Here is a 21,657-nt window from a genome sequence, read left to right on the forward strand (position 1 = left end):
TTCAGTGACATGTCGGTGGGTTTGTCCGAAAAAGTTGATAGACAAAGCACAGAACACAGAGAAAGGGATGTGATTCGGATCTTTATTAAGCTTGCTTTATTAACATTTAGGGGAAAATTAGTCTAATTTTGTTTAACCATTGCATTTAACACAAATAGTGTTGCGTATTTCAAGGATTTTGCTGAAATGTTTAAGTCTGATATCAAATGGGTAAGGTGTTCAAATCAAAGTTAAAGAGCTTCACTGTACTATTTGGCTCTAATATCATCTGTCAAGTTTTTAATATATTCATTTTCTTTTAAAACATGGATAAAACAAATTAAATCAGATCTTTTGATGATCCTTTTTTTCTTTTTCGGGGGTAAAGATCAGGTCTTTTAAGCCATCCCATCTGAAGCTGGTGAATGAAATACCCATTGTGTATATCAACTCTGTTATTATTATATTTTTCCTTTTCACTGCTCCCCCAATAGCAATTTAACACAGGAAAAAAAGAGGGGAGAGGATTACTGCTGGTTAGTAATTGGGTTATAGAGACAATCAAAAGAGAGTACAGGAGAAAGGGCCAAGGAGATTTCTAATTTCTAAATCTACAAAACCACTACTCCACTGAGCAGCTCTCTTGGTCTTTGAGAGGTGTCTGATAGTGTTTCTGTATCACTGCTTCTCTTCTCTTTCTGTTTCTGTCGGAATTTGAAATAAGCTCTTCTTCTTCTTCTTCTTTACAACTCTATCATCTTCGTACCCTTTTCATGCTTTCTCGTAGTATTTCTCTTAGATACCTTTGTTGTTAGAAGTTTAATGTCTACACCCTTAGAACATGATTACATAGGCTTATCAGAGGTTGCTCCTTCCATGGAAAACTCTGACAAGATTTCTTCTTCCTCCTCAACTGTGTCCACTGAGCTGGATGACAAGAACAATGTCCTTAATCTCAAGGAGACTGAGTTGAGGCTTGGGTTGCCTGGTTCTGAATCCCCTGAAAGGAAGTCTGGAGGTGGGGTTTCCCTTCTCAAGACTTTTGTTTCTGGAGCTAAAAGGGGTTTCTCCGACGCCATTGATGGCTCTGACAAATGGGTGTTCTCTGGGAACACTGGATCTGAAGTTGATTTGAGTAAAGGAAGCGTCTTGTTCTCTCCTAGAGGTGGGAATGGTGGGAAGTCTCTCACTGTTTTGGAAAATATTACTCATCCGCAGCCGGGTTCAACTGCTTCTGTGCTGAAAGACATAGTCCCAGCGTCACCAAAGCCTGTGCCAGAGAAGAAACCTCAGATTTCTGCTGCAAATGACCCTGGAATGGCTCCTGCTGCTAAGTAAGAGCTATTTTCTCCTGCTTTCCGGGAATTTAGAAATTTGCTTAAATTTTCAAGAGCTGAAATAAGGGAAAGGTACTGCATATCTTCTTGGCCCCAGCACAAGGAGAAAGCTCGTTGCAGTGCTCATTTATTACCTTTCTCAAGTTGGCTTTCTTCTTTCAATTTCAACTGTTCTTTGATTCTGATTTTTTCCTTCCTCTTTCTACCTGCCACTCCCTTTCATTTCACAATTTTATCCTGTCCTCTTCTCTCTTAGTGCGTTTTATCATTCAGTTTACGGAAAACAAAAGGGTTTATATCCATTCAAAGAAAAATACATGGCTTTTCTTATGTATCCTTGCTGGTAAATGTTTCAATTTGCAGATCAGGAGCATTTGGTTTTCAAATTTTTTTTAATGTAATTTTGCATTTTATTACAGCCAATTTCCTTCATGGGACTCAATACTCGATAGTAGCTTTGCATCACGCCTATTTCGGGCTTCTGTGTTAATGTTTCTGTTCTTTTAGCCTGGTTTCCTCAAATTTTAAGCTCCTCCTACAGAAATATAATGGAATTCTATGAGTTCTTCTATGTATGTTTTTGATTATGTAGTTTCAAATTCTGGAGTTAATTTTATCTTAAGATTATTAATCATTTATTTATTGTAATTCTCGTATGAACAGAGCACAGGTGGTAGGATGGCCACCAATTCGATCTTTCCGGAAGAACACTATGGCTACCAGCCCAGCAAAGACCGGCGATGATGCTGAAGGAAAGTCAGGTTTGGGCTGTCTTTATGTCAAGGTCAGCATGGATGGTGCTCCATACTTGAGGAAGGTTGACCTCAAAACCTGCAACAACTATACTGAACTTTCTACCGCGCTTGAGAAAATGTTCAGCTGCTTTACCATTGGTGAAATTCTCCCTCCGAACAAAATTTTCTCAATTTTACTGGCTTCAAGAAACAGATGGTGAAAGATTTAATGGGAATTTGTATTTTGCTTTACTTGTTTTGCTGCCCAGTTTAGGAGAAGTGTAATTATGGGTGGGACATCAAACATACAGTTAAATCTGCTACATACAATTTACAGATGATGGCTTTGGCAATAGAATTTCTACAGTACATCTGATTCATTATATTGCTTTTCCCTTTTCTAGTGTTTTTTCTTGCCTTAAGTTATTGAGATTCTTCTTGATTGTGATTTCAGGTCAGTGTGGCTCTCATGGGGTCCCCGGCCGAGATGGGCTTAGTGAGAGCCGGTTGATGGATCTCATCCATGGTTCTGAATATGTGCTCACTTATGAAGACAAGGATGGTGATTGGATGCTCGTTGGTGATGTTCCATGGGAGTAAGTACAATATCTAACCAGTCCCAAATGTTTATTCTGGTGAAAATTAATTTTCTAGAACAATGCTATTCTAAATACTTTCATCAGGGTTATAGTTCAGCCTATGATCATCGTATATATATTTTTTAGATGTATAGAAGTGAGAAAAGGCTAATAGTATCTTTCATCTCTGCTGTGTAGTTTCTTCATAAGAAAAATAATATATTCTTAACTTAATTATCCCTTCCCCACCTCACAAAAATTTGGTAAATTCTGATTCATATTCCTTTGCAAATACAAAAGGCTAAAAAAAATCATATCCAGTTTACTCTCTATTAAGATCATGCCTTCTTCTGTTAGGGGAAATTCACATTCAGTTCACCATTGAGATAATCTTATCTAAATTGACCACCATTTGAATCATGTGGCAAGATGATGTGGTGATTCCAACCACTGGATTCATAGATCTATGTTTTGGCTTAGTCGACTTCAAATTTCAGAAACAATTGAGTTGATTGCCATCTCATGTATTGGCATGGATTCCTGTATTTTTCAGCCACCCATGTTTCCATATGTATCCTTCCATAGTCTCTAGATTTTAAAGCTTCATTTTGCTTCTTGGTGGTATCCATTTTGACATATAAGGTAGGTATAGTGGGGACTTCCCTTCCAAAACTAGGTGCATAGATTTTCTTCTCCCTTGTTAACTCATGAAGTGACTTTTCTAGCCACTTCAACCCAATATAGGAAGAAGTAATACAAGAATTGAATAACACTACCATCATGGTTCAGGAAAGAGACTTCATCAATCAACTGTTTTTAAGTTTGACCCATGTCGGGTACTGCTGTTATTTATAAAATCTTCAGAAAGCATCAGTTAGTAGGTTTAGTGGCTGTCTAGGGGAATCTGTACCTTGATGTCTCTAATTTAGATATCCCATCTCTGATGATCATTAAAACAGTGAGCACAATCTGATATTTTAATTTTTTAGTTTTTTGAGTGGTGGATAGGGACTTGGGAATCCTTCCACCTTTAGGTTTGATCAATTTGGTTGTAAGTAATTTCATCAACTTGCTCTGAATTGTCTGATCCAGATTCTTGATTTAAGTATTGCCTGATATTATTTATAATGTTATCTATTGCTGGAAAAATGTACCCACTTGATTCTGTCCCCTATTAATTATTTTTGTTTGTTATGGCAGAATGTTTACTGGCTCATGCAAGAGGCTGAGGATCATGAAAGGTTCAGATGCAATTGGTTTAGGTAAACTCTAATAAAATACAGCATATCATGATATTTAAATCAATCCTTAAAATAATACTTGTTTTACCCATATGATCCACCATCTTCTAAGATCCAAGAGAAGCTTACATGGATCAGATTATGAACTTAAATTTCTAGATGTCAAAGTTACAAATTTCCATTTTCTAAGAGTGCCTATGGTTCCATGGCCAGTTGATATGCTTGGATTTTGGATCAGCCCATGGTTTCTGCTTTGATTGGTAGTTTGACAATAGAACAGTAGAAGCCGCCATTAAATAGAAATGCAGAGAAAGTAACTGCTTTTATGGAATAATCTTCCTCAAATTGATCATATTGATTCGGTCCACCATTCTGGATACAGAATATATTCTTTGCCGACCAGCAAAGTCTGAGTCAAAAGCTCACCACTGTTCAACAGATTAGAAACCTACCCAGCATCTCAAAGTCATGGTTGACCTGCTACTTTTTTTCTTGATCTTCATCTGAAATTCCAACTTCGTTATCATTTATTATCTTGACTCTTTGTCAACTTAAAGGTCTAATTTCAGTCGGCTTGAGTCTTTCAGAAGTGACCATTAAAGATTCTCTTTTATCTTGTTTTTCTTGTTTTCAAAATTTTCCATTGAAAGGCTTATCTGGGTTCTTTCACCTCACTACAATATTCTCATTTATTTGAAGTGTACTCTTATTAACTCTGTGCTTTGAACTGGTCTTGTTGCAGCTCCAAGGGCCATGGAGAAGTGCAAAAACCGAAACTAGCCGTGCAGCTATGACCTCAAAACAGATGGATGGATTGGAAGTCTAAAGCAAAGCAAAAGGCATTTTGAAGCATCTTTAATCTGAGTATATAATATTTTTAAGAAAAGGGTTTTTGAAGTATTGCGACCATGTGTTTTGAATTCCTATATAATTTGCTTATAAGTATTTGTCCTTCTAGGGTTTGCTTCCTTTGATAACTAGGAAAACTTCCTTGAAGCCAAAGAAGGAAAAATATACTCTTGTTATGAACCAGAAATTCCAGGTTATTCAAGTCTGTGCTTTTTAATCTGTATTGACTGCCCTTCATTTCTATGAATGTAAATGGCTTGTTTACTTTGTTTCTGTACCAAATCCTCCACTTCATCTGCTTCTTAACTTCTCACCTCCTAAATTCCTGCAGATTTCAAGGCCTTGGATTCCATTTTATTAAATGTTATATGCATTTTATATACACATAAAATATTTACCATGAAAACCCACCCATAAATTTTATATGCATTTTATTTAAAGGGCTTGGTTGGGCACCTTCCATATATTAATAATTTTTGTGCTCATTATTTAGTAATAAAGAAGACAAGAGAGAATGACATGAACAGAAGTAATGTAATGGTTGTTGGAGAAAATAGAGACAATAAGGATTGTGGAAATGTATTGAAAAATGAACCTGACCTGAAATTGTCAACGAGTTTGATTGATGGAGCAGTGGAGTGTCTGGATTTTTTTTTCTCTTCTTAGTTTATCTGGTCTACTCTAAACAGAGTTGGACATTCAATCCTGTCTTTTGAAAATGTTAACCAAAGTGGAAGGCAGCAGAACTCTGGCTTTGTCCTTTTTGCATGTCAGGGAAGAGAAGAGTAACAAGTTCTGATGGAATTAAAACCCATCTGATCCGGATATTCGGATCGAAGTAGCCATCGCAGATACTGATGAGGTGATCAACATTTTAAATATCTTTGATAATTCACAAAGGTTAAACCAAAATCATCTAGGAGGTATTAGCTCAAACACATCTGGGACAAGAATTACAGGCCATGAAGTAATGGTAAAGTGTGTCAAACAGTAGTTTTTGGTCCGTGGTTCTTAGGTTTGCAGTGAGAAGGTGAGGAGGATATAAATGAATCCCACATTTTGGAAATATCTTTGATAATCCGCAAAGGTGAAAATGCAAAATTGCATTGTTGAGGCCCAATACATTTTGATCCAAGTGAAAGCAATGCCCTTTAATATATATATATAAATTTTTTTTTTTGGGGGGGGGGGGAAGAGACATATCAGAACAAACCTTGTTCCAACTAAATGGGAGAAAGGATTGTCTCACCACTTCTACTTAAGCTATGTATATCATTTTTCATAATTTCTCTTAATGTTATTTTAAATCCATCCCTAACTCTTTTAGTTCCTTCAATTTTGATTATATCACTTCTCCATACATGGGCATTTATTGACATCCGTTGAACATGGTCATGCCACTTCAAATGACTAGCTTTCTCGTAGCTTATCAGGAACAACTCCCAAACCAACTATAATATGATCATTTATTATTTTATCTTTTCTAATTTTGCCACTCGTCCATCTTAGCATCCACATTTCTCTATATTAAGTTTATCTATGTGAATCTTTTTAACAACCCAACACTTTGCACTAAATATCATAGTTGGTTGAACGACGGTTCTATAAAATTTTCCTTTGCTTTAATGAAATACGTCTATCACCCAAGATCTCGGCATGCACCTCTCCACTTCATCCACTCTATGTTGATTATTTGGGACATCCTCCTCTATATCACCTCTTTTATGTATAATTGAACAAAGGTATCTACAACAATCACTTTGAGGAATCTCCTTATCGTCAAGTTTCACCACCTCATTGTTTGTCCAATTATGACTAAAGTTACAAACTAGATACTATGTTTTCATTATACTTAGTTTAAAGCCTCTTGATTATAAAGATGCTCTCCATTATTCTAACTTTGTATTAATTCCTACTTGAGTCTCATCTATTAACACAATATCATTAGCAAAAAACATACACCAAGGAACCTCCTTTTGAATGTCTTTGGTTAATTCATCAATTATAAGTGTAAATAAATATAGGCTTAGAGTTGATCTTAATGTAGCCCAACTTTAATTGGGAATTCATTATTTTGTCCTCCCAGTCTTCTTACATTTGTCACTGAACCATCATATGTATCCTCAACTATGTTCACGTATTTACTTGTGACCCTTCTTTTCTCTAGTACTTGCTAAATTGACACTTTAAGAACTTTATCATAAGCTTTTGTTAGGTTAATAAATACCATATAAAGTCTTTCTTACACTCTCTATACATTCTCATAAGTCTCATAATTAGGTAAATAGCCTGTTGTAAATCTTTCCAGCATAAACCTAAATTAATTCTCCATAATTGAGGTTAAGTTCAAACGTCTTTCAATTATTCTCTCCCATAATTTCATAATATGGCTCACTAGTTTAATGCTTCCATATTCATTACAACTTTGAATATCTCCTTTATTTTTGTAAATTGAAACCACAATATTTCTCTTCTATTCATCTAACATTTTTCTTATGCTGATAATCTTATTAAACAACTTAGTCAACCAAGCTAGCCCATGGGTTCCTATGCTCTTCTATTATTCTATTGAAATTTCATTAGGACCTTATGTCTTGCCTAGTTTCATTTTCCTTAGTGCTTCTCTTCAGACATTGAAAATTTTCGCTTATATGTTTGAAAATAGGTGCTTTGGTGTATGTTATAATCATTCGAATCACAGATACTTGAAGTGTGCTCATTTAGTAGACTGGAGAAATAGATTTCCCATCTCTTCTTAATGTTTTCATCACATACTAATACTTTAGAATCTCTACCTTTAATACATCTAACATGATTAAGATCTCTATTCTTCCTATCCTTTATTTTAGTCATCTTATAAATATATTTTCCCCCTTCCATAGTGTTCAATTTATTACAAACCCCTTCGTATTTCTTCTCCCTTGCTTGTCCCACAATTTTCTTAACTTCATTTCTAGCCAACCTACACCTTTGAAGATCCTCAACATCCTTAATCATTTGTCATGTCTTAAAATTAGCTTTCTTATTCCTAGTAGCAATTTGAACATCATTATCCCACCACGACGTTTCTCTACAAGAATGGAACTTTTATTTTGACTCACTTAGGACATCTTTAGCCATCTTCTTAATACACATAGTCATCTCATTCCCCATTGCATTAGTTTCACCCTCAAAATCCCACTTTCCTTGTTTGATTATTTCATTAGCAAAGGATTGCAAGCACTCTCCTTTCAGGTTCCACCATCTTATTCTAGGGTAACTAACATTGCACATATTATGAGTTTTGAGGTTAGGCACATCTCCAAGACCATAAATCTATGTTGTGCAGTCAAACTTTCTCCTGATATCACTTTGCAATCCTTGCACAACAATCTATCCATCATTCTAATTAGGAAGATATCTATTTGGCTTCTATGATATCCACTTTTGAAAGTAATTAAATGTTCTTCCTCTCTCTTTTTGAAGTAAGTATTAACAATAGATAAATCAAAAGCAACAACAAAATTTAAAATTGAGATCCCTTCCTCTTTCCTCTCTCCAAAACCATAACCTCCATGTATATTCTCATGGCCATGTACACTCTCATAGCCTCTTTGATCTTTTCAAATACGTCCATTTAGATGACCCCCTTAACAAATTTCTTGCATTAATCCATCCATATTTTCCCAAATTCTAAATCAGACTTTCATCCAATCCTACTTGAGGTGCATATGCATAAACTATATTTACAATATTATTTTTCATTACGAACTTGATAGCAATAATTCTATCATATATTCTTTTAACATCTACCACATCATTATTAAAGTCTTTATACATTATTATACCTACTTTATTTACAAGGTTAAAGTCATCCAACTCTTTAGCTTTTTTATTCTTCCATCTAATCTTTTGAATGCAAGCTATAATCCTTCTTTTTCTCATAACATCTATCAATTTTGAACTCTTACCTCTTAAAGATCTTATATACCAAGATATCAATCTAATTCTACATTTCTAAACTAGCTTCTTTACCTACACTCGTCCACAGCACAGGAACCCTTGCCTACTTATCATTGCATCCTGGCGGGCGGCGCTGATGCGGCTCATCTCTTACATGAGACCACGTAGCCAACTCTTTCTCACTTATCACTACACCGAGCCATGGTGTAGTGCATCGCTTCTTTTGTCGTGGAATGCCCTAACCTCTTACATGAGACCACGTAGCTAACTCTTTCTTGCTTATCACTACGCTTGAACCATGGTGTAGTGCATCGCTTCTTTTGTCCAGGAACGCCCTAACATGTCGTTTATCATATAATGTTGAATCCATGAAAAAGCTTTGACTAAATTTTTTCTAGTACCAGCTGTTGATTAAACGCACCAACCTTCTTTCTTTACCAGGCGGGCAGCAAACACGGGCGGAATTCTATGTTTATGCACAATTGCAAGCACAAAAACAATTGCAAATCCACCACTACACTACAAACATTCCCACAGGCACTTACACAAACACCTAGCCTACATGTGACCTACTATAGAATACGGACATCCCAAAGTAGACTACCTCAACCCACGTAATCCTACAAACTTTGGAATTGCTGATGATGGACATCGCTAGTCAGTGACTCAGTCATGCAGTCTTCGCCTCTCCTATTTTCTGAATCTGGATCATCTCCCCTTCTCCCCCATGGTTTCTTGACCACAAAAACTAGTGAATCTCACTGGTGAAATTGTTTTTTCCAAAAGTATTTTTCACCATGAACCCCAACCCCACTGATCTTTGTGGTCATAAAACGTCCGGAGAGGGTCGCTGATCCGGATTCCTATTTTCTTCCATTTCTTTTTTACTCTACTTCATAATCAACCCTCACGTACACACCTAGTTGTGACTTTGCGGCACTTTTCGTGGTCTCCAAGGCCTTAAAATGAAAACACACACATTCCAATCTTCTCAAAGTATCTGTCACGCATTACACCTACAAATTTCAACATTTTGGAATGTTGTCAAGTCCATTTTCTACCTTCACTTTAAGGATTTCCTCTTTCAAATTCTGGAGCAATAGAGACTCACTAGGAATTGAAAAGGAACCAGAAAGTCAATGCAACCCCATGACATTAGAGTGACATTAAATTGAAATGGGAACAATTGTTAACCTTGGGGATGATTTTGGCATATGTTGTGATTGGATGCTCACCAGCCAAAGGTGATGTGTCTGCTTAGAAAACAGAAAACAGAAAACTCCATCCTCCAATGGCCCAAAAAAACATTCCAGCAGATTAGATGAAATCAAGCACATAACCAATTTGGATTAAGCCAAAACGCTGGTAATCCAGCCAAGTTCAATCCTAAGTTGGATAGATTAAAGAAGTTCTACTCGGAGTTTTTGCAAGATGTCAAGCATGACAATAAGCAGATGGGGACCCTAACAAAACTTGCAGGAAGTTTGCTATCGCACAATGAATCGAGTTACTACAATTACATTAGTGGACTTTCCATAGACAACTCGTGTAATATTTGAACTCTCCAAGTACGAAGTGTGGCAATCATTGAGGTAGGGCTTCTATGGACAAAACAGTATCTATTCTTGGGCAGATTTACAAGCCCGGTTCAGATATTTTAAGATATACCATCTGAGTGTATCCATTGAACACAGATGTTTCAAGCCTACCTAAACCAAGCCTCTGGAACAAGCCAAATCTACCATCTTCAACAATAGGACTGGGTACGCGGGCAGGGTCATACCTCGTTTGATGAGTAAGGGAAGGACCAGCCACTGGAGGAAGCTCCCAATATGTATCTAGAACTGATTCAACAAACCTGCTGTTTTGAAAATGATCAGAAGAAGAAATTGCCTTATTGCTGTGGTTGAAATCGTCCCGCATCTCCCCTCTGACACCCCACCATGCCTCGTTTGGTCCACATAGTTCTTCTATGTCCACTGCCTTCTCCCAAAACTTCTTCCGTTTTGCCCTTATCCTGGCTTCATCACTATCCCTAAAGCAGCTATGCCCACCTCCTGGAAAAATATTACCAATAGTAAAATTACAGCCAACAATATTACAGCTGCCATACCACAATTGGAACAACAACAATATATTTGACATAAATTCAACTGAAACATATTCTTGCAGAACATAACCATCGCCGTAAAATCAAATCACTCATTCATTAACAAGATTATCCCAACAAATGTAAGGGAAGATGACTATGCTCTTAAGTATCCAATAGAAAATTTGCACTGAAAATTCAGTTATACAGGACAAGACAGCTAGATCCGCAGTATTTCAGTTCAATGATACTCTCCAAGTATTCATTACCCAGGATGAGCTCGCAACAAATGTTAACTTAAATGCCTCCGCTTCTTTAGTAACCAATGAAATATTTTCTCTGAGAATCTACTATCAGCGACAAGCATAGAGCCCAGTTAGGAGAATCAGGCTACAAAAGTAAACAAAAAAATCATAAAGACTCCACAAAGCTGAATACCGAGTTCATCAGATTTTTTTTCTTCTGAAATTACTTGTATTCCCAAGCATCACGTACTGGAAATTGCCTGAGACTCATACCATTCCATGGATTTAGGTAAGGAGAAGATGGTTTGGAATAGAAGAAATGGAAATATTGTAGGACACAGGTTGTCAGTCCGTCCTTTCTGTTAGCAAGAGGAGTTCCAAGAAGTACTACTGAAGCAGTTGTTCATAGGAATTAGGATTCATCTTTTTGGGTTAAATTTTGTTTGTCATCCTTTTTACTGTTTTGTTCTTTATAAGAGTCGCACATAGAGTTAGAGCTAGAGTTTGTTACAGTCTGGGTCCAATATACAGTCAAACTCTCCCAGTCATTGATGCAGTACAATCTAAGATGGAGTTCCAATCACACAAATTTTTAGTCTATTTTTGAGGAATTTAATTGCCAAGAAGATAACTGATTTGATGGAGTAACATATTTCCTAGAATTGTCTGCTATTTCTTTGCTGATCATGAGGACCCACAGCCACTTATTTGTGATAAAGACTGAACTTGTTTCATGAAAAAAGGATTCTTGGTTACCATTCATGCTACAGTGACGTGAACAGTATTTTAAGGGATTTTCTTGGTTATTTTATGGGATAATTACGTAAGCAGTTTATTAATTTTCAGTAGGATACTTAGGATTCCTTAGTTTTAGTTAGTCCTAGTATAGTGGTTTTCTTATTGAAGTATGTCTCTTTCATTGTTTAAAACGCATGTAATTAACCTACTGAAAACAAAAGATACTAAAAAATAAAATAAAAAAAAGAAGACGAAAGAAAGAAGATGATTTGAAGCTTTAGCTTTATACGTTTGCAGCCTCCCTCCCTCCCCCCCCCCCTTTTTTTGTCTTCTTATTCTTATGAGTGTTCATCTCTCGCTTCCCCTTCTTCAAGTTTGATTTTTCTCAAATTTCCCCTTATCTTCCTTATCCTTCTTTACCCTTCTATTCTGCCTAATGGATTCTTCACTAACTGGCATCCAAAGCCCAAACCTGGGTAACTTTTTCTGTCTATGGGATCTTCTCTTCTCTCTCTCTCTCTCTCAATCCTGCTCTTTATTTGTCTTCCTTGCTAATTCTTCTTCTTCGTATGATCTGTCTTCCCTACTAATTCTTCTTCTCTCTGATTTACCTTCCCTGATATTTCTTCTTCTTTCTATGATCCTCCTCCCCATTCTGCCTTTCATTCTGTTCTTCACCTTATTCACTACCACTGTGATCAATAAAACTATCAGCAAATCTTACCTCTCTAATTTGCACACCTTAAAAAAAAAAAAAAGGATAATTCCTTCTTGAAACGAACACTCTCCACACAATATCAGTTCTTATTTTACTAAAAACTTGAGGACAAGTTTTCTTTAAGAGGGGGAAAATTGATGCAGCACAATTTGAGATGGAGTTCCAATCACATGAATTTTTGGTCTATGTTTGAGGAACTTTATTGCCAAGAAATAACACATTTGAACGGAAAATATTTCCTAGAATTATATAATAATTGCTTGACGAGTTTTCTTTAAAAGGGCAATTGACACAGCACAATTTCAAATGGAGTTCCAATCGCATTGATTTTTGAGTTTTTTACCGGTGGCAACCCTAAGTGGGGATGAAACTCCCATGAAGGGGGGAAAATTACTGGCGACTCACTTTCAACAAAACCCAATATTAATCGTTACCCAATATTAGTTTTTAACCCTAATTCTGTTAGTATATTCAACATTCAAAATTTAAATGACAAATTTGCCCTTATGGAGGGTGTAATGACCATAATGCCCCCATTCCTCTCACTCACACTACCCAACATGGCTATCAAAGCGTCTGCCTAGGTGGCAAAGCGGTTTTTCAACCGCTTTGTTTTGAAGCGTTTAATTGACGCCCAATCTGGAAAGGAACTCCAAGGCCCAAAGTGACATAGAACCTACCCCCGTGCCTGTCAGCAACAGAATGTGAAGCATAAGCCATACTCAACATCAAGAATCAATGAATCAGTAAATGCCTACGCGGACGCTTTGTGACAACCATGGTTTGATGAGATGAACTTATGCTTGTGTTCTTTTTTTTAATAATTTTTAATAATTATGATTTTTTAATGCTTTTTTTTTTTGGATGAATGTGACTATTGAATATTTGTTTAGCTTATTATAGAAAGTAGTTGTATTGAAAAGTATTTTAAAAGTAGTCGTATTGAAAAATTTTGACCCAAGAACTTTGGTCACCTTATTGCCGCCTAGGCGCCTAATTGCCTAGGCGGAGCCCCAATTGCTTTGGTCGCCTTGCCGCCTTGACAACCATGCTACCTAACCCTTCACCTCATTCTACACCTCCCCATAAATTGCTACCACCACCGGAAACTGCCACACCCCCTCCCCTGCCGAAAATTACCCACTCCCACCCCCACCTTCCCCCTCCTCCCCTTGCCAGAAATCACCCTCAACCCCTTTCCCTTTCCTCAAATTTGAAGATCTCAGGTTTGGTTGTGGAGCAATTTGAATCATCATGCAGCAACTGCATGAATCACAACATTTTGGAGAAGAGATTAAACTGAGAAGAGTAAAACCCATTAATGTTCTTCATTCCGATTTGAGTTCTTCCACCTGACCCGGTTGCCTTGCAACAAAATCCAAGATCCCTTCTCTACCTTTCTCCACTAAAGCTTCAAATTGCGTTGGAGATATCCAACTAAAGAGAACACGGTGGCCAAAAAGATGGTTGTAGAGAGGAAGAGTGGCCAAAAGCATGTGAGCAGGTCAATGAACTTGGGTTACCAACACGACCAACATTAGGAGCAAAACTTAGACAATGATTCCAAAGATGAGGTGATACTTGAATTTAAGAAGCTTTTCTAGGATCACCATGATTGATCCACCAAGCCCTACTTACTGAATCTAGAATATCTAGCTGGCATGGTTATTAAAGCGGCAAACCGACCAAAGCGATTGGGGCTCCGTCTTGGCAATTAGGCGGCAATAAAGCGACCAAAGCAGTTTAGTCAATATTTTTAATATAATTACTTTTAAACTACTTTTTAATACAAATATTTTTTATAATAAACTAAAGTACTAAACAAACATTTAAGAATCACAATTATGAAAAATTATCCAAAAAAATAATAAAAACATAACTTCATCTCATCAAGCATCATAAGATTCATAACAATAATTATGTAGTATGTACTATATCAGTAATCAATGTGAAAAATGAAAATGAAATTAGTAATTTTACATTCTTACTTATCTCTATGATAGTGTAACGCCAAATAAGTGTCTTATAGTCTTGTGCATAGATCAGTATCTAGAATTGATGTATCCATTTTTCCCTTTTTTTAACCAAACACTGCCGACATGATAAATTAATAGATCTCATTATTCCGATTTCCAATTCATTGTTTATTTAATGATTCATTGATTATCAATGTTGAATAGGGCTCATGCGTCACATTCTGTTGTCGACAGGCATTTTCGGCCTCGGAGTTCATTTGCAAATTGGGCCTCGATTCCAAAATGGCTCACATATTTAAATTTATATATGGCATTGTAAAATAAATTATGATTAAAAAATAATAATAATATGCACAAATTACAAAATGTAAAAAAAAACGGCTGCTTTAGCATTTAGGTGGCAATATGGCGCAAAAGGCGGCAAAGGCGTAGTGTCTAAGCAAAAAAGCGGCAAAAAATCAGCCCGTTAGTTAAGCGGCAACAATTTAAGCGGTTCAAAAACCGCTTTGCCGCTTAGACGCGCCTAGGTGGACGCTTTGATAACATGCTAGCTGGGTTTCGTTTTCTTAGCACTGCTTAAGCTTGCTTGTTGCCTTCTATAATTGGTATTGTTCCCCAAACTCAAAAGCTCAAAATAAACACGAAAATAAAGGGACACACAGAGAGAGGCTGAAATTTTTTTATTGGTAACTTACATTATTGGGTTCTGAAATATACCCTAATGGCTACCGATGCTATCGTTATCCTATTTACCAGAATCAATTACAGTTCTACTTTTTTTTTTAACTCTTTTGATAAATAAGGTCCAGTAATTGAATGTCACATTTCTATTGACTTGCCACTATGTTCTAAACTTTTGGGTAATTGTTTGGTATCAATAATTACTGGAAGCTTTTGTGACTGGTTTCATCAAGTAGCATGGTTCCTTCAAGTACCCAAACAATTTCTCAGTATCGACTTTGAGATGCTGGCAATTGGTTGTTATTAATTGCCCACAAGTAATGCTACATGTAACAGGGAGATTGAAGGTTTATTCTTTATCTGCTCAAGAATTCATGATTTTATTCTTAAGATGGTGTTCTACAAAAACAACAGTTACCTAGCTACTTGGTTTGTAGTAATTCATACTATCTTGACCTACCTACTTGGTCCTCAGTAACCCATATTGTTTTTCACCTACCTACTTGGTCCTCAGTAACCCATATTGTTTTTCACCTAACTACTGGGTCCACAATAATCCATAATCTCTTTTACCCATAGATACTTCTACCTAATACCTACAACCTACCTTTTGTGAAGAGCTTATATGTGAATGGGCTGCACATTTTATCTTCTTGTGTGGAGATTCTTCCCTACTACTAGCATTATTTGGATAGTGCCATTGATGTTATTGTTGCTGTTATACTTATGAATATGGTTCATCTTCACCCCCACCTATTATTCTCGTAGTTGGATGATTTGTTCAACATGAAGATTATTTACTTAAGCTGCTATTGGTATCTTCAGGGTGAAGTTCTCTCAGTGTCTGTATCTATCAGCATCTGTTATTGCTATATATTCTCAACTATAATGAAGTTTCTCAATATCTTCTTGATATTCCAAGTTGGAGCATTATGATATGTATACTCCAACTTAAGGGAGTGTTAATATTTCACTTTCTACTTTTGCATAGGTTTCTATTTTGGTTACTTTCTAATTTTCTTATTACTTGGTTGACAAGTAATCTCCGTAGGACAGTTTCCTTTATAGTAGATATGAGAGATTCTATATAATATGTAATTTTCCATTTTGTTGTAAGTCAATTTAGGAAAACTTCCCTAAACTGAGATTTAATTTATATTAAAAATAAAGTACCAAGGGAGAGCCACCATACACATGCAAACTCTCTCCTTTCTTCTTCATTCTTCTCTCTTCTTCTTCTTCTTCTTTCTAAATTTCCTTTTAGTTCCTAGGCTGATTATAGGTACTGAAATTCTAACACCCTTTGATAGAATCTTCTCTCCCTCAAAGTTAGGTAGTTGGATTACCTTTACAATTCACACAGGTACTAAAATGAAAGCATTCATTACAATCAAAATCAGGCATTTCAATCATGTATTACTTTATATCAATTCTCAAAAGATGATGTTAGAATTCACCATACTTGAGATCTTAAAAGTTAAATAACAATCTAATTGCATCCTACATTAAATAGTAAAAGTTGTGATGTGCACCTCTTATATAGAACTGATCACAGATCTGCCTCAGGGAGTAATGGTCACCAGTTCCTGTATCATAGTTGTCCTCAAAGATGAGATGCCGAAACCCAGCTTTCAATGCCTGCTTAAGTCTACATGTCAATACAGAATGTAAATAAACCAGTTATCAGTTTCTAGTGGAGCAAAATGAAACGTAAGTTTGATGGAAATGCATGGAGTACCACATGTGAATGAAAATTATGCATAAAGACGGGAGGGTAATTCCCAAAATATGATATCCACCTTTTTAGCTCATTTTGATGGTCATCAAAGAAGATGAGAACTTGATTGACATCAGTGATCCCATGTTTCTTCAACACACTTCCCCAGTCAGCACTTCCAAAATCCACGAAGTCTTTTCCCGCAAAGTAAGTACAGTTTGCATCAACATAGGCAGGTCCTTTCTTTAAATACTTCTCAGGGTGCCTAGGTGTAAGTGACACAATTGGTTTGTCTGGCATTGCTTGTCGAAGAACCCAAGTGGAATGCCCCTTGAAAGCACCACTCTCAATCATCAAATCTGGTTTCAGCCATCGAGTAATAAACCAAAGACCAAAACTGTGGTCAAAACCCATTCCATACATGTTATTTTTGATGGGCCTAGTTTCATAGATTGGTACAAACTCTTCCAGCCCCTTAAGCAAATCCTTCACCGTCCATTCAACCATTTTCCCATGTTTCGATCTGCCTTTTGCCAAGGATAAGAATTAAACAGGCACAGTGTGATAACTTAGTGATTGAGCACCCAAAACTCTCTGATTTGATTCACTTGAATAGGCATCAAAGACACAACTTCAATTGACAAACTAGCTTAAAGAAGAAAAAGAAAGAAAGAAAGAGACATTACAAAGTTTACCCTCAAAACACAAACTAGCTTAAAGAAGAAGAAGAAATAAATAAATAAACACACACACACACACACTAGCTTATAAGAAGAAGAAGAAAGAAAGAGATATTAGAAAGTTTACCCTCAAAAGAAAACCCAATAGAAAAGAGCCCTATGCGACAGAGCATACTAAGGGGTTCTGAGTTCTGACACAACAAACATGAATGCCAAAACTTAAAAGATAAAAATACAACGGAAAAATAATCAAAATCCAAATGTCTGAGCGAGCTACCAATAGAGTGAGAAGTCAATCAAAAAAATTAACTGAAGAACAAACAGGAGAAGAGGAGGAGGTAAGATGAAACCAAAGTTTAACTATTCCTTGATCATAGACAGGAAATTAGCTTACAACTCCATCCAATGAGCTGACAGAATAACCTATAAAATGTGTTCTTGCTTTTTAGGGGTAGGGGTGGAGGGTAGTTACAAAACCTCTTCTGATCAGTGAAATTCGTCAGAAAGGAATTTAAAGAGTAGACAGAGTTCTCCAACCCCAAAAAGAGAGGAACGGAAAAGGTACTCTGTTAAGCATGACAGTGGAGGTAAAATACAAACGAGATCGATAATAGACAAATTAGTGAGTTCCGATATACTCTGATCTGACTGCAAGAAAACCCTAAGATTGCCAAATCCAAGAATCTCACAAGAATGTACTACCAACACAACCAAATTCAGTTGTAGAGCATAAGTGTCCCAATGCTTAAAAAGAAAGATAATTTCACCAAGGCAAACACCGAAAATAATGTAGATCAGAAAAATAAAATACTTACACCAAGGCACACCGAGAGATCCAAAGTCGGATTCGAAGCCATCAATGCCAAAGAAGTTCATCCGAGAATAGGGTTCAGAAGAAGAGACACAGACGAAGCGGCGAGAATGCATTACAATAGAAACAAGAAGAAGGGCAACGAAGAGAATGATAAGTGACCACAAAATCCAAATCTTGCTCTTCGACAATCTCATGGTGAAAGAGATATTTTTTCTGGTCTTGGGTTCCTCATCTTCGTCACCTTCTTCGCTAAATTGCGGTCCTCTGCGCATCGAGAGAACACCCTCGAGCATATTTCTACAACCAGCAAAGTCTGAAAGGGAGTGAAAGGGTGTTCCCACTTCCCAGTCCCAGAGTTGAGCGAAATTGCTTCCTTCAGCTACAAGCCTACAAAACAAAACAGAGAGACCAGCGAAGCGTTACAGTTATAGTTTATATTCGTTACTGAACAGTGATAACACTTGCGTCCTGAGATTCCAGTGAAAGTGAGACGGTTTCTGAAGTGACGGAGATCTCATGATTCCCATCTAATTTGGCCTTCTTGCCCTGCTGGATATTTACCGGATCGGTCTACCCGAGACTTTGAAATCGGTAAATCGGTAAATCGGTTCGGATTTCGCTCCAAATTGTTATTTGATTGAAATGGACTAGAATCGGACTGATTTCTTAAATCCTAAACCAATTATGTTTTCAATATTGAAATAACTTAACAAGTAATTGGATTAGAGCTATTCAAACTAATACCAATGAAATCATTTGAATAGTCCATGCCAGATTAGTAGGACAAATAACAATGAGTTTATTCCAATTAAATGGGTCAGTTACATGGATTATTTATCTTTTAATAATTTTATTAAGGCATTAATAGATACAATGCCTAAGTTATACATAACAAATAGAATATGAAGTATTAATTAAGTACACAATCTAAATCAAAACCGTAGAGGAACCAAGATTGTAAAGGTTCGATGGCAGTGCACTGAATTTCATAATGGAGGCGATCATGTCTAGATTTGTATCACATTAATACTCTCTAAAATCGAAGAGGGTACCTAGTTCCTTTTTGGGTAGAAAAATTATTTCTTGAAGAGCAACGGAGGCTACAAAGATAATGACACTAAGCCAAGGAGTAGAAAGTGGGCAAACAGTAAGTACCTCCACCAATTGAGCATTCATAGCTAGGGCATCCGCATAGAATTGCGGGTCCTATTAACAAAAGAGAAGCAACAATTTAGGTATACTCTAAAGCTCCTTTCTGCCTCCGTAGCCACCTATCTAGGGCTCCAATCATGCCTCTTGAAGAGGAAATCATTTCGGAAAATCCAAAGTTGCCAACAAAGCAAAAAACTGTGGGTTAGAAAGCTTCCTTATCACATTTAGACTTCATAGAAATAGATTTAACCTCCTGCAGCCAAAGGTGCACTAATGGGTTAATCAGGTGGAGGAATATAATAAGATAGGGAGCTTGCAAACCAACAAGCCCTTGCAAACGGGCATCCCATAATAATATGATCAAAATCTACATTCATCATCCCACAACAACTACAACTAGGGATAGAACCATGATTCAACATTGCGGAGGGGGGGGAGAGAGGGCAAGGAATGAGAGTCCAAATCACCTCCCTGTTGGAGAAGCAGTGGGACCCATGTAGGACCCACGGAGGTTCCACCTATAAATTATTTTATCATATTTTGATGTAGGTTCACATTTTTTTTGTTGGGCCCACATATATTAAAAAAAGGTAAGTTATTGATCATGAAGTTTTTCCCTGACAAAATATAAGTAAATTAAAACAACAATACAAAAAAAAAAAAAATGGCACATGATTTCAACCGTAAAAATTTATATGCAAACCAATGGTAATTAGTTATCTTACTAAATATAGATATTTCATTGATAATATAAAAATCAGATAACAAATATAGCAAAAAAAATCAAGAAAAAAATATATTATAAAATCAAATAAAAAAATAACAAAATAAAATAAATAAGCAAATTGCACGAAACCCCAAAATTGAGGCTTTGAAGCACTGACATCCCACTTTTTGTTTGAAAAACACGGACACTCCAATTCATTAAACACATAAGTTCATTCTGTTAGTGAAACAGTTAACCTACTGTTTATTTTTCATTAATTCTAAAATTGCCCTCACCAAAATCTGAAGAAAAGATTTTTGGGAAATGCGAATAAGATTTCTTGGATGGGTAATAGTCTTTTCGATAATATAACTAACCATTCTAATAGAATAGGATCTATGCGTTTTTCAAACAAAAGGTGGGGTATCAGTGCTTTAAAGCCTCAATTTTGGAGTGCTAGTGCAATTTGCTCTAAATAAATTGAGAAAGAGAAAGAATACCTAATTGTGGAGAAGATTTTTTTTTTTCCAAATTTTCCTCGACCCTCGTCTATAGTAAGTAAAGAGAATAAATAGGAAGAAAAGAGGAGAGATGAGAGAATAAATAGGGATTGAGGAGTTAGTTTTTAATTAGTAATGGTTTTTTTTTTTTTTTTTTTTTTTTTGTACTGAATAAAAACTTCTATTACTTAGAGAAGCAATTACATGGTTTGCTAAAGTCTACAACAACATATGCTGATATTCTATCGAGGAAATGGATGCAAAATGATTAATTGACTTCTTGTGCAACATGCTTGAAGTGGAGACGCCCACACAACCCCTCTACATTCCGAACACTTCCAACCACCCTTCCGAAAATCACACGTTGTATTTGCCTCTGCATTCAAGTATGACCATTTAAGGATTTCCATTTGGTCCCTTATGATAGTCAAGTATGACAAACTAATTAATAAGTGTGTAAATTTTAGGGTGAAAATGCCCTCACTTGCCATTTTTTTTATTTCATGTTTAGTAGTTCCAAACCTGCAAAAACATGTGAAGATGAATAAAGATCAGGGTTAGACTAGGTATTCAAAATTAGGATGGCCCATAGACTCTGAAAAAGGCAAATGGGGAAGATACCTAAGGGGAGTTTTATTGGGTCCATTTCTGACAACGAAATGGACCTCCATTTCCTTCTCAGATGGACGACACACACCTGTATAACCTCTATCTAACGGCTAAAAATAAATCAAAATCAAACAAGTCTTTTATCTTTCAAATCTCTTCTCCTTCCTCTCTCCTGCGTTTCAGTATCTTTTATTTCTCTGCGCAATTGACGGCGGCAACCACGATGACCGACAGCCCTTCAGCTTCACCGGTTTCTCCAAATCTAATTGTCGGATGCGACAACCACGACGGGTTGCCACACCATCTCCTCAACTGTTTCAGTTCAGTAGTCATGGTACCCCCACCTCATTTCCTTTTTTCTCTGCTCTGCTA

At 36.5% G+C, this 21,657-nt stretch overlaps 2 protein-coding genes across 2 annotated transcripts; one reads left to right on the forward strand and one right to left on the reverse strand.

Annotated features, from left to right (window-relative positions):
• On the forward strand, positions 1 to 5,044 carry LOC149006495 (auxin-responsive protein IAA27-like). Its single transcript, XM_089166090.1, has 5 exons — positions 1 to 1,313; positions 1,980 to 2,209; positions 2,505 to 2,646; positions 3,829 to 3,890; positions 4,612 to 5,044. Exons 1-5 carry the CDS (start codon positions 802 to 804, stop codon positions 4,647 to 4,649), a joined length of 984 nt encoding a protein of 327 aa, XP_089022216.1. The 5' UTR covers positions 1 to 801; the 3' UTR covers positions 4,650 to 5,044.
• Positions 5,045 to 9,476: 4,432 nt separating this feature from the next.
• Positions 9,477 to 18,729, reverse strand: LOC149006496 (uncharacterized). Its single transcript, XM_089166455.1, has 4 exons — positions 18,320 to 18,729; positions 16,907 to 17,351; positions 16,640 to 16,755; positions 9,477 to 10,717 (listed from the first exon to the last, which is right to left on the reverse strand). The coding sequence occupies exons 1-4, from the start codon at positions 18,609 to 18,611 to the stop codon at positions 10,296 to 10,298; spliced, it is 1,275 nt and encodes a 424-aa protein (XP_089022581.1). The 5' UTR covers positions 18,612 to 18,729; the 3' UTR covers positions 9,477 to 10,295.
• Positions 18,730 to 21,657: the final 2,928 nt, after the last annotated feature.

Source organism: Hakea prostrata, chromosome 8 (assembly GCF_041222555.1).
Source record: "Hakea prostrata isolate BN-2017 chromosome 8, UWA_Hpros_2, whole genome shotgun sequence".
In the NCBI taxonomy this organism is placed as follows: domain Eukaryota; kingdom Viridiplantae; phylum Streptophyta; class Magnoliopsida; order Proteales; family Proteaceae; genus Hakea; species Hakea prostrata.